The following is a 14,635-nucleotide window of genomic DNA, read 5'->3' as shown; positions in this document are numbered from 1 at the left end:
AGACTATTAATCAAGGAGGATTAGAGGATGTTTACAGGAAGGCACAGTGGCCCAGAATAACCCACCTCGGAGGAGAACATTTGTAGTGCACCAAACCAACAGTTATGGCCTTTTCTAAGTATCTGAATATTTTATCTGTAAAGAACTGATTGGATCTGTTCTAAAGTATAGTTATATATGTTGCTCCTAACATTCTTCTAGACTGTAAATTTCTCAGAGTAGGAATGAAAGAAGAAGCTGGAATTTTTTTTAGGATAGATTTAGTTTGTACCATGGAAAGAGATCTCTAACATAAACAGGAGAATTGTACCCAGATAACAGCAGTGGTATAATGTTTGCATGGTCTCCATTATAGGTCAATATCTGGGTACAAACTCATTGTTAGAAGTCCCGTAGTTTCTTGGCAAGATGTGGAAATGTGTGCTCAGATTGTCTTTGGGAAAATTTAGGTAGTGTATACAAAGCATCAAGCATGAAGTCCATCATACAGTAAGTGCCCCTGTTTGTTAACTGTAATATTTACCTTGCAGAGTTGTTGGGAAGATTAGATACTATATGACAAGTGATGAGATGTCTAGTACTTAGTAGGTGCCTAATAAATGTTAGTGTGATGAAGCTGCTGTAGCCGATGTTGTTCCCCAGTAGGCAGGCTTTGCATTTTGCAACTCTAGTGGGTGCCACTCATATCATAGTCATTGTAGATTTGTTAACCATGTATATGTATTTTTTGGCAGGTGGCAGTAGAGTGCCTTGGGAAGGGACAATTTGTATTTATCTGTACAGGGACACCAATCAAACCAATAGTGATACTGCAAATTTGTAGTCTTTGCAATAATAGATGTATAGATAATTCCTCTGTATCCTTTGTGGTTAGGTCAGATGTAGGAAACTTTGTTACATTCTAACTGACACATTATAATAGGATATTAGCAAATGAGAGTGTCTTTAGAGAAAAACAACCAGAATTAATGTTAAATAAAGAAATGTTGAAAGAATGCTTTTTATGTATTTGGGAAAAGAGTCATTACGTCTGGGGAATTTTACAGGTTAGCTGACTCCAGATACTGGAGGGGCTACCCATGATAAAGGTCATCTGTTTTGCTCATTTTATTCTAAGAGTAAAAGATAATAGTTCACATTATTTGAAATTTGTAATTTGTCATCCTGTGACTCTAGAAGCAGTGACATATGTAATACAAATTCAAAGCAGTATATGTTCTAGAAACTATATAATCTGTCTGAGTTTGGAATGCGTTTGGATAGAACTACGATTGGTAGATGGAAGACTTGGTAAGCCAAGCCAGCTCAGTATGAGAAAAAAAATCGTTAGTTTATGTTGCCTATTCACGGGCACACCGCTTCACACAATGGAGCATGCCTTCTTACTGAAAGTTCTTTAGCAGAAGTTAGAGAGGACCTCTTGTCAGGAATATTCTAGAGGAAGTTCTTATAGGATGAGTGGTTGGCCTCAAACAACCTTAAGGTACCTTCTAGTTGGGAGATTCTTTGATTCTATGACTAGGCAATATACTCCAGCAAATAGAAGAAGCATTTCGTTTTAAACAAATGTTCTAGCACTGCAAATCATCAGATTATAAGAATGTCGTCTAGCCAAAATGGATTCACGTCGTAGCCTGCAGTGCAGTTCTTGGTGCCAGCATGTAGGTATTGATCAAAATGATAACTTTTAGTACTGCTTCTCTGAGTGTGACCCATTCTGTGTATTATTATGTGACAAAGATTTTTAGTTATTTAATTGAAAATTGTACTTTACAATAAGGTTCACAGTGAAATTATTTAAAGCATGTTAGGGAGACTGACTAACCTGTCGTTGCTTATAAATCTCTCCTCTTTGCAATAGGTGTGTTCATCGTTGCTGCTAAGCGGACACCCTTTGGAGCTTATGGAGGTCTTCTGAAAGACTTCACAGCTACTGACTTGGCTGAATCTGCTGCCAGGGCTGCCTTGTCTGCTGGCAAAGTCTCGCCTGAAACTATTGACAGTGTCGTTGTAGGCAATGTCATTCAGGTTAGTAGGGCTGAAGGGACATATTCATTCCTATTGCTTTCTTTTATCAGTTTCTAAAAATAATTCCTTTAACGTGTTGTAATGGTGTACTAGTTAATAATAGTTGAAGGTATTCATAATTTGAGGAGTCCTCTGACTCCAGAAGCAATGGCATATATAATTCAAAAGGACATATATAATTCAAAAGAACATACATTCAGAAACTATATATCTATCTGAGATCTATCTGGGACTTGGGATACATTTTATTGCTTCTTAAATAGCAAATTAATTTCCTCGACTTATTTGAAGTAAATTGGTTCTCTCTGTGTGCCACTAAGAGTAGCAAACCCAAGCAATGCAACACATCTCCCATAATTTCTTACACACAGTAGGAGCTTGGTCAGTGTTTTGTGGGAAACGAGAAGCTCCTTTACCCTCTACCTTGCTTTGTATGGTGTACAAACTAGATGATTCATTTGCAGTAATTGAAAGCTGAATATTCCTTCAAAGTGTGGCCATGAAGTGGGGACTGTCTTACTCTTCCCAGACCTCATTGGTGGGACGGAGGCTCTACATTGAGTGCCTTGCCACTGACAGTACTGGGGCCCTAATCACTGTTCTCCTGACTCATTAAGGAAGGTGGTTACAGAGTGAGAAGGGTGAGGCAGGCTGAGAAGACTTGAGGCTACTGCCACCTCCTGCACTGAGCGTTTTCAGCTCTTAGAGCTGGGATAAGGCTCAGAAAAAGGTGCACAGTTGTCCCTTGTGAATAATGCTGCTTTGAACATCAAGTACAAGTTTGTGTATGGACATAGGTTTTTATTTCCCTTGGATGTATACCTATGAGTGTAATTGCTAGGCTCTATGGTATCTCTACATTTAATTGTTTCAGAAACTTTTAGACTGTTTTCCAAAGCAGCTGAAACATTTTACATTCATACCGACAGTGTATGAAGGTTCCACTTTTGCCACATCCTTGTCAACACTTGTTATTGTGTGTCTTTTTATTATAGCCATTCTAGTGAATATGAAGTAGTATCTCATTGTGGTTTTAATTTGCCTTTCCCTGATGACTGATGATGTTGAACATCTTTTCATTAGCTTGTTGCCATTGCCATGTCTTCTTGGAGAATGTCTAATTCATATCCTTTTCTCGTTTTTTAATTGGGTTATTTGTCTTTTTATTATTGAGTCATAAGTGTTCTTTATATATCCTAGATATGAGTCCCTTAACAGATACATGATTTGTAAATATTTTTCTATACTTTGTTATATTTTCATTTCTTAATAATATCTTTTGGAGTATGAAAATTTTAAATTTTGATGAAGCCCAATTTCAGTTGTTGTTGCTCAGGCTTTTGGTGTCATTATCTAAGAATCCATTTCCATATTCTGAGGCCATGAAGACTTATCCCTATGTTTTCTTCTAAGTTTTATAGTTTTAGCTCTTACATTTAGGCCTTTGATTTATTTTGATTTAATTTTTATATGTGTTTTGAGGTACAGGTCCAAATTCATTCTTCTGCATGTGGCTATCCAGTTGTTCTAGCACCATTTGTTGAAAAGACTATTCTTTCTCCCATTGGATGGTCTTGGCACTGTTATTGAAAATCAGTTGACCATAGACACATGATTTTATTTTTGGACTCCCAGTTCTCTTCTACTGATCTATATGTCTATCCTTTTTATGTCAGTTCCACACTGTCTTGATCATCATTGCTTCTTTGTAAGTTTTGAAATCAAGAAATGTGAGTCCTCCTACTTAGTTATTCTTTTCAAAGTTGTTTTGGCTATTCTGGGTCTCCTGCAGTTTGATAATTTTAGAATCTGTTTACCCATTTCTACAAAGAAGTCAGCTAAGATTCTGATAGAGATTGTTTTGAATCTGTAGGTCAATTGAAGGAGTATTGCCATGAACATGGCATGTTTTTTCACTTGTATAAATCCTCTTTAATTTTTTCAACAATGTCTTAGAGTTGTCAGAATATGTTTTACACTTCTTTTGTTAAATTTATTTTTAAGTATTTTGTTCTTTTAGATGCTATTGTGAATGGAATTGTTTTCTTATTTCATTTTCAGATTGTTCATTGAAAGTGTATAGAAATGCAGCTGATTTTTCAAAAAAAGAAATGCAATTGATTTCTATATATTAATCTTATATCCTGAAACCTTGCAGAACTCATTTATTACTTCTAATGGTTTTCTAGTTGATTACTTAGGATTTTTTATATATAACATCATGTCATCTGAGAGTACAGATAGTTATGCTTCTTTCTTTCCAATCTGGATTTCTTTTATTTATGTATTTATTTTTCTTGCTTAATTGCTCTGTCTAGAACCTCTGATGTTGAATGAAAGAGACAAAAAATGGATATCCCTGTCTTGTTCCTGATATTGTGGGGAAAGCATCCAGTCTTTCACCATTAAGTATGATTATATGGGTTTTTCTAGATGCCCTTTATCAGGTTGAGGAAGTCCTCTTCTTTTCCTAGGTTATTGAATGTTTTTATCATGAAAAGGTGTTGGATTTTGTCAAGTGCTTTTTCTATGTCAATTGAGATGATCATATGATTTTTGTTTTTTATTCTGTTGATACAATGTGATATATTAATTGACTTTCAGGTGATGAAACAACCTTACATTTCTGGATGACCCTTACACTGGTCATGGCATATAATTCTTTTTATACATTGCTGAATTCTGTTTGCTAGTATTTTGTTGGAGATTTTTATATCCATATTCATAAGAGATATTAATCTGTACTTTTTTGTGATGTCTTTGTCTGGGTTTGATATAAGGATAATTCTGGCTTCATGATGAGTTGGGAAGTGATCCTTTTCTATTTTTTAGGAAGAGTTTGTGAATAATTGGTATTAATGCTCCTTTAAATGTTTGGTAGAATTCAGTAATGAAGCCAATCTGGGCTTTTTTGGTGAGTAGTGTTTTGATTACTAATTAATTCAGTCTTTACTTGTTATAGGTCTATTCAGATTGTCTATTTTTCTTTGAGTTGGTTTCGGTAGTTTGTGTCTTTCTAGGCACTTGTCCTTTTCACCTAAATTATCTAATTTATTGGCACACAACTGTTCATGGTAGTCAGTTCTCATTATTCACAGTAGTTATGTTTTATATAGTTGCCGTGTACACTGAATTAGCAACTATTGAACCACTGCTCCCAGGGGAAATGACAGGGTGAGGTTCCTGTGAGCCTATGGTCACAACATTTTTGTTAACTGATCAGTACATAACCTTGTTTTATATATGTTTCGTATTTAATATATATTGTTGATTCATTAGCATTAAACTCACAGCCAACAGCACTATCACTCATGCCTGAATGAAGTTTATCTAACACATATTTTCTCTGTGAGGCACATCACTGCCTTCTTAGGGATACTGGAGAGCAAGGACTTCAGCATTATATACTTGGGGGCCATTTTAAACAGCAAAATCACCCACAAGAAGCACAAAAATGCATAAAACTAAATAGGCTGCAGGAAGATCACTGTTTCTAGGATGAGAGCTGAAGCAAGAAGGCAGAGTGTCCCCTTGTTCATCCTTAGCTAGGAACGTGCATATCAGGCAGCTAAAATTTTTCTCCACTCTGCACGTCTGCAAATGACCACAAAAGTGCTGCCAGTATTGATTTTGGGGGTTACAAATAAATTTTAGCAAGTAGGTGAATTTGCAAGTATAGAATCTACACATAATAAGAATCGACTATATTTTGAACTTATATATTGATGTCCTGCCTATTTTGAGAGGTGTTAAAGTTCTTGGTGTTAAAGGCACTAATGTACCTTTATTGTAGAGAGAGCTAAAGCAAATTTGATAAAACGTAAAGAATTGGTCCATCAAGGTAACTTTAGGGTGTTCATTGTACTATTCTTGTAACTTTACATTTTATCAAATTTGCTTTAGCTCTCTCTACAATAAAAGCTGTTGTTATTGTTAAAAAGAAAAAGAAGTCGTTTCATCCCTTCTTACTCAAAGTGTGGTCCTTGGACCAGCAGCATTGGCCTCACCAGAGCAGTGGTTAGAAATGCAGAATCTCAGGTAGTTCTAGACCTACTTATTGAGAACCTACATTTTAACAAGATGCTCCAGTATGCATTTTAAAGTTTGGGAAGCAGTGGTCTAGTCCCACCTCTTATTCTCCTGACCATTGTTCATCTCTCCCCTTCCTAGGTCAGCCAGCCTCAGCCTTGGTTACACATTACAATCACCTGGGTGCTATTAAAAGTAACTACTGATGCCTGTGGCCCCCTCCAGCCTTTCTGGTTTAATTGGTTTGGTTAGGAGCTTGAGCATCACTGTGTTAATGAAGCTTCCTCGGTTGTTCCACTGTGCAGCCAAGGTTGAGAACCATAGCCTCTAATGCTTCCTCTGTCAAAGAACATACTACTTCGAGATAACGTATTCCATTTTTAAACAGTTCTAATTGTTATGAAATTCTGTGTTCTACTGAGGATTTAATATAAGGATTTCTCATACTTTGTTTAAAAACGAGTTGGCCAAATTACAGTTTTTATTCAAATCATTAACACGTATTATATAAAATATGCTGTACCTGTATGCATTGTGTCCTACCTTAGAGCCATATAATTTATAATTTTTGAAAAATTGTGAACATTTTACTGTATTGTGTCCTTCTTCTTAATTCCTAGATATACAGAGGAAATTCTTTTTCTTTTCCCTCTGTTCCAGACTTCTTCAGATGCTATATACTTGGCAAGACATGTTGGTTTGCGTGTGGGAATCCCAAAAGAGACCCCAGCTGTCACTGTTAATAGGCTCTGTGGCTCCGGTTTCCAGTCCATTGTGAATGGATGTCAGGTATAGGCAACATTTTATTTAATTCTCTGAAAATATTAATAGTTATTAGAGGAAATGCCTCACTTCAGTATAACACTGTAGGTTTTTAATTTTATAGTACTTATTAGGAGAGGTCAATATTTAATTTTTCTTGGAAAAATATTCATAGAAAATAGTTTCTTAAAAGCTAGTAATGAACCCTGAAAACATTATGCTAAATGGAGTAAGCCAGTCACAAAAGGACAAATACTGTATGAGTCCACTTATATGAGGTCCCTCGAGTGGTCAGATTCATAGAGACAGAAAGTAGAATGGGGATTGTTGGGGCTGGTGGGGAAGAGAGAATGGGGAGTTAGTGTTTAATGGGTATGGGGTTTCAGTTTGGAAATTGAAAAAGACTTCTGGAGATGGATGGTGGTTGGTTGCGTAACAGTGTGAATGTACTTAATGACCTGTATACTTAAAATTGGTTAGAATGGTAAATTTTATGTTATGTGTATTTTATCACAATTTTTAAAAAGCTAGTCATGACTGTCATTCTTATTGAGTGCTTCCTATGTGCCAGACACTGTGCACATAGATTTACATTCAGTATCTCATTTAATCTTCACAACTGTCCTATGAGGCAAGAACTATTATTCCCATTTTACAGGCAAGGAAACTGATTATTAAAGGCATTAAGGTTACTAAGTTGTAGAGGAAGAATCTGAACCCAGGTCTGTGAGAGTGCCCGGCAAGGCAGTTTGAAACACTGAATAAAGACTCTAAGATGAGGAAGGGAGTTGGAGAATTTAGAGGATGATAAGAAATGTATTTTATTACAGAGGAACTGAATGATACTGTTGGTAGAAGTACAAACTAGCATAATCTCTTCAAGGGATAGTTGGGCAAATACATTTGTTCCCTTGAGCATAAGGAAAAGGGATATAGTAAAATCTAAGTTGTCAAAGTCTTCATGTTATTACAAAATAAAAGATAAAACATTGTAATGAATAAATCACTTTCAGGTTAATTTATTTCTGTAACAATATATCAGGTAGTGACCCTGATTTTCCTAGCAATCATTTTAAACATCAGGCTCTTGGAGGGTTTTTTGGGGTTTTTTTCCCTCCAGATTTAAAGTGATTTATTTTCTAATAATAAAAACATAACATGTTCATTATGGGGATTTTAGAAAAATAGAGAAGAAAAATAATAAAAGTACCCTAAATTCCTACCTCTAGAGAAGGTCACTGTGTGAATTTTAGATATATATTTAAATAAATAATTGGGTACTTAGATTACATAATTTTTTACTTCATATCTCAACTTTTTTCTAATTCTTTCTTCTTCAGTCATTGCTGATGACTTTTGGAAGACTCCTTAGACCCAGTCTTTTTCCTTTTGGCTTAGGGATCAGCAAATTACAGCCCATTGGCAAATCTTGCCTGCTGCTTGCTCTTCTACAGCCTACAAGTTAAGAATATTTTTTACATTTTTAAATAATTAAAAAATTAAGTGAAGAATAGTATTTTATGACACATGAAAATTATATGAAATTTAAATGCAAGTGTCCATAAATGAAGTTTTATCAGAGCACAGTTACACTCATTTTATAACTGTGTTATCAAAGTTTTTCTGTTAGGTTACAAGATTCATAAACCTCTCTTGTTTCTGGAACCTCTCTCAGGTTAAGCTTTGAGGAAGAGAATCAGTAGCCATATTAGTTTGCCATTTAACTTAAAATTGTACATTTATCTTTAACTTGCAAAAACTTGGTTAATTATTGGTACTGAAAAAGTCCTCGTTTTTGTTTAATTTTCTTTATAGGCGTTTTTAATGTCTACGTAAAACCTCAAAGCTATAACATTGTTAATTATGCTTATTGTTGAAATAACATTCAGGTAAATGTCTTGATAGCGTACCCATGTAACAAGGGGTTTATAATATTTTAATTGCATAGATTTTAGTAATCAGAACTTGCACTGGACATTTGATACAGAATTGAAGGACAACTTGGCTCATTTACTAATCAATTTTGTTCATTTATAAGGGGCAAAATCAACTTATTTTCTTGTTTCTCTATGTTACTGGACAGTCGTTCCTCAAATTTCAATAAGCTTCAATTTCATTTCCTGAATTCAGCCTCTGGGGTGCTGCACGGCTGTTGTAAAAATAACAGCAACTACATGTACAACCAGTGCAATGAAATATCCAGGAGCATGTTGAGTGTAGCTGCAGACGAGTGATTGAAAAGCTGCAATGTGTAACATGCTATTTTTCATGTAAATGTACAAAAACTAGTTATATGAGTTCACCTTTGATTTTCTTTGAGAACTTATACAGAACATTCCTAAAACATACATTTACAAACTTTACAATATGTTAAATAATTTATGGTTCAGGTTCATCTGTATACTGCTTTTTTTTTTTTTTTTAATTATAACCGTAGACAGCCGGGTACACAAAAGCTACAGATCACCACAACGAGATACATGCAAATCTTGAATTCTTAGAGGATATTTTTTAAAGATTAAACTTTCTTTTTAACCCATTCTATAATAAAGAGAACAACCTGAGTAGGATAGATGACTCCATAAAGCTCTCTAATTATTTCACACTAAAAATAAAATTTGAATCTACTTTATTAACAGAAAAGCAAAGGTACATGCAGAATCCTCAACTATAGCGTGTATTATTACACCACAACGTTAAATGTAGCTGTTTTCACTGCACAACTTTTGGCAGCTAAAGCTGCATATATTATCCCACACGGATGATAGAAGGAGGCCAATCTTAACATATGCAAAGGAAATTCACAGCCTCAGTAATATTCATTGTGATAGTTAATAACTCTGAAATTTCAAAACATTTTCTATTTTTTCTAATCTGAATCATCATGAATCAGGTTCCAATTTTTTCTCTTTTAGTCCTTAGAGAAAATAAATATTAGCTGGCCCCTGGTGAAAACTCATTCTTTAACTCGGTCTGTAAAATAACATCTTGATCTTGGTGAAAATGAACTGGGTCTAAATATACAGCTTTGGGGATTTCCTCAACTCCTTTTCATTTTGTCAATGTCTTTTTAAATTGTGGAAGTCAAATATAGACTTTGTTCTAAGCCATATGACTTGGGATTTTGTTCAAATGGAATCAAATTTGAATTAGGAACAAATTAATCTAATCTACTTTTATTACAGGTGTAGGCAATCTACATACACAATCTTCCATCATTGTCAAATATAGTAACATAGTGCTACGGATGATAACTAGGATTGTCCTATTCTGAATCCATATAAATGAATGGTCTGCTTGTTTTGATATAACAAAACGTGGAAAATGTCTTAAAAATAGATAGGAATATAAATCTAGTTAATGTAATATATATTATAGCAGAGTAGGAGAGAATCAAGATGATTAAATGTTTCTGTAACCTCAAGGTAAGATTTTACTCCTCTGCCTAACACTACTAAATTCTTCCCTTTAAAACACAGGAATATTGTTATTACTAAATTTTCTAAGGGACTAGGCTAAATGCAGTTTCATCATTAATGTTATTATGACTAAGAAGAATATTGCTCTGACTTCTTTTAATACTATTATTCCTGAGCCCTTAAGTCTTAAATTTCTGGTGGTTTCTTCAAGGCACTTAGATTTTATACACTGTCTTACTAAATATTGGGAAACAACACCACTAATAATGATTATTACTCTTGATTCCTTTGTGGTTGGAAAGAAAATTTGTGTGAAATTGACTTTGAACAACTTTCCACCAAGGAAATCATGTTTTTAGGCTTTTGTTGCTATTAATTTTACCCTTTCTTCAGCGTACTTAGCTCATATGTTTTGCTTTTTCACCAAGCTTATAGCAAAGATGAATTGCTTGGCCAATTATCATATATGTGATGGCAGGACTGGTAAGACAAGAGAGGGAAAAAGTATATAAGAAAAGAGAATGGCATAATAGAGAATAAAAGTGGTGCTTATATATTGATAACTATATCCCTCCTTAAATGAGGTTGACATTATTACAGATCAGACAGAGTTTTCCTTTGCTGCTGTCTATATTTTATCACAGCTATAAATTTTGAGACCTTATGTGAATTTCATTACTATAATGGGACAAAAGATTTTATATTCACATTCTTGGGATGGAGTCCATTTTGCTTTATAAAATGGTTGTATTCAAGATAGTAATTTAAAATAGAGAAGCCATGAGACTTAGTTTTCTACTTAGTGTAACTGATATAAGCATGCATACTTCATTAGTTAGTATAATTAAGTGAGATAATAAGTTTATATAATATTAATAAGAACTTATTTCATGAGTTCTTATGTGCCAGGTTGTATGTTACAATGCTTTATGTATATTATTTAAAATATCTAAGTGCAGCCTACCACCATTAGTTCTACTATGCCTTGCTGTCTTGAGTTTTCTGTTATTTTAAAATTATGCAATATTATATCCAGTAGGTAGATCTTTTTTTTTTAACATCTTTATTAGAGTATAATTGCTTTACAATACTGTGTTAGTTTCTGCTGTATAACAAAGTAAATCAGTTATATGTATACATATATCCCCATATCACCTCCCTCTTGTGTCTCCCTCCCACCCTCCCTATCCCACCACTCTTAAGTGGTCACAAAGCACCGAGCTGACTTCCCTTTGCTATGCAGCTGCTTCCAAATAGCTATCTGTTTTACATTTGGTAGTCTATACATGTCAGTGCTACTCTCTCACTTCATCCCAGCTTCCCCTTCCCCCTCCCTGTGTCCTCAGGTCCATTCTCTAGGTCTGCGTCTCTAATCCTGTCCTGTCCCTAGGTTCATCAGAACCTTGTTTTTTTTAGATTCCATATATATATGTGTTAGCATATGGTATTTGTTTTTCTCTTTCTGACTTACTTCACTCTGTATGACAGACTCTACGTCCATCCACCTCACTACAAATAACTCAATTTCATTTCTTTTTATGGCTGAGTCATATTCCATTGTATATATGCGCCACATCTTTATCCATTCATCTGTTGATGGACATTTAGGTTGCTTCCATGTCCTGGCTATTGTAAATAATGCTGCAATGAACATTGTGGTACATGTCTGTTTTTGAATTATGGTTTTCTCAAGGTATATGCCCAGTAGTGGGATTGCTGGGTCATATGGTAGTTCTATTTTTAGTTTCTTAAGGAACCTCCATACTGTTCTCCATAGTGGCTGTATCAATTAACATTCCCACCAACACTGCAAGAGGGTTCCCTTACCTCCACACCCTCTCCAGCATTTATTGTTTGTAGATATTTTGATGATGGCCATTCTGCGTGGTGTGAGGTGATACCTCGTTGTGATTTTGATTTGCATTTCTCTAATGATTAGTGATGTTGAGCATCCTTTCATGTGTTTATTGGCTCTCTGTATATCTTCTTTGGAGAAATGTCTATTTAGGTCTTCTGCCCATTTTTGGATTGGGTTGTTTGTTTTTTTGATATTGAGCTGCTTGTATATTTTGGAGATTAATCCTTTGTCAGTTGCTTCATTTGCAAATATTTTCTCCCATTCTGAGGATTGTCTTTTCATCTTGTTTATGGTTTCCTTTGCTGTGCAAAAGCTTTTAAGTTTCATTAGGTCCCATTTGTTTATTTTTGTTTTTATTTCCATTTGTCTGGGAGGTGGGTCAAAAAGGATCTTGCTGTGATGTATGTCATAGAGTGTTCTGCCTATGTTTTCCTCTAAGAGTTTTATAGTGTCTGGCCTTACATTTAGGTCTTTCTTTAGTCCATTTTGGATTTATCTTTGTGTATGGTATTACGAAGCGTTCTAATTTCATTCTTTTACATGAAGCTATCCAGTTTTCCCAGCACCACTTACTGAAGAGACTGTCTTTTCTCCATTGTATATTCTTGCCTCCTTTATCAAAGATAAGGTGACCGTAGGTGTGTGGGTTTATCTCTGAGCTTTCTATCCTGTTCCATTGATCTACATTTCTGTTTTTGTGCCACTACCATACTGTCTTGATCACTGTAGCTTTGTAGTATAGTCTGAAGTCAGGGAGCCTGATTCCTCCAACTCCATCTTTCTTTCTCAAGATTTCTTTGGCTATTCGGGGTCTTTTGTGTTTCCATACAAATTGTAAAATTTTTTGTTCTAGTTCTGTGATAAATGCCATTGGTAGTGTGATAGGGTAGTGTGATTGCACTGAATCTGTAGATTGCTTTGGGTAGTATAGTCATTTTCACAATGTTGATTCTTCCAATCCAAGGACATGGTATATATCTCTCCATCTGTTGGTATCATCTTTAATTTCTTTCATCAGTGTCTTATAGTTTTCTGCATACAGGTCTGTAATCTCCTTAGGTAGGTTTATTCCTAGGTATTTTATTCTTTTTGTTGCAGTGGTAAATGGGAGTGTTTCCTTAATTTCTCCGTCAGATTTTTCGTCGTTAGTGTATAGGAATGCAAGAGATTTCTATACATTAACTTTGTATCCTGCTGCTTTACCAAATTCATTGATTAGCTCTAGTAGTTTTCTGGTAGCATCTTTGGGATTCTCTATGTATACTATCATGCCATCTGCAAACAGTGACAGTTTTACTTCTTCTTTTCCAATTTGGATTCCTTCTATTTCTTTTTCTTCTCTGATTTCTGTGGCTAAAACTTCCAAAACTATGTTGAATGATAGCAGAGAGAGTGAGCAACCTTGTCTTGTTCCTGATCTTAGAGGAAATGGTTTCAGTTTTTCACCATTGAGAATGATCTTGGCTGTGGGTTTGTCATAAATGGCCTTTATTATGTTGAGGTAGGTTCCCTCTACGGGAATTCTCCCAATTTCCGGAGAGTTTTTATCATAAATGGGTGTTGAATTTTGTCGAAAGCTTTTTCTGCATCTATTGAAATTATCATATGGTTTTTCTCCTTCAATTTGTTAATATGGTGTATCACATTGATTGATTTGCGTATATTGAAGAATCCTTGCATTCCTGGGATAAACCCCACTTGATCATGGTGTATGATCCTTTTAATGTGCTGTTGGATTCTGTTTGCTAGTGTTTTCTTGAGGATTTTTACATCTATATTCACAAGTGATATTGGCCTGTAGTTTTCTTTTCTTGTGACAACTTTGTCTGGTTTTGGTATAAGGGTGATGGTGAATGAGTTTGGGAGTGTTCTTCCCTCTGCTATATTTAGGAAAAGTTTGAGAAGGATGGGTGTTAGCTCTTCTCCAAATGGTTGATAGAATTCTCCTGTGAAGCAATCTGGTCCTGAGGTTTTGTTTGTTGGAAGATTTTTAATCACAGTTTCAATTTCAGTGCTTGTGATTGGTCTGTTCATCTTTTCTATTTCTTCCTGGTTCAGTCTTGGAAGGTTGTACTTTTCTAAAAATTTGTCCATTTCTTCCAGGTTGTCCATTTAAGTGACATATAGTAGTTGCTTGTAGCAGTCTCTCATGATCTTTTGTATTTCTGCAGTGTCAGTTGTTACTTCTCCTTTTTCATTTCTAATTCTGTTGATCTGAGTCTTCTCCCTTTTTTTCTTGATGAGTCTGGCTAATGGTTTGTCAATTTTGTTTATCTTCTCAAAGAATCATCTGTTAGTTTTATTGATCTTTACTATTGTTTCCTTCATGTCTTTTTCATTTATTTCCGATCTGATCTTTATGATTTCTTTCCTTCTATGGATTGAAGAACCAAAAAACTTTGGGTTCTTTTTTGTTCTTCTTTCTCTAATTGCTTTAGGTGTAAGGTTAGGTTGTTCATTTGAGACTTTCCTTGTTTCTTGAGGTAGAATTGTATTGCTATAAACTTCCCTCTTAGAACTGCTTTTGCTGCATCTCATA

At 34.9% G+C, this 14,635-nt stretch overlaps 1 protein-coding gene across 1 annotated transcript in view; it reads left to right on the top strand.

Moving 5' to 3' along the window:
• Positions 1–14,635, top strand: part of ACAA2 (acetyl-CoA acyltransferase 2) — a 41,684-nt gene that overhangs the window by 6,131 nt on the left and 20,918 nt on the right. The window contains exons 2-3 of the mRNA XM_036823445.1: positions 1,862–2,028; positions 6,718–6,846. Coding sequence (XP_036679340.1) covers positions 1,862–2,028; positions 6,718–6,846 — 296 coding nt within the window. The remainder of the gene's footprint in view (positions 1–1,861; positions 2,029–6,717; positions 6,847–14,635) is intronic.

The sequence above is a fragment of the Balaenoptera musculus genome, chromosome 14 (assembly GCF_009873245.2).
Source record: "Balaenoptera musculus isolate JJ_BM4_2016_0621 chromosome 14, mBalMus1.pri.v3, whole genome shotgun sequence".
Taxonomy (NCBI): domain Eukaryota; kingdom Metazoa; phylum Chordata; class Mammalia; order Artiodactyla; family Balaenopteridae; genus Balaenoptera; species Balaenoptera musculus.
The sequence above is the reverse complement of the archived record's forward strand: the minus strand, read 5'-3'. Positions and strand labels throughout refer to the sequence as shown.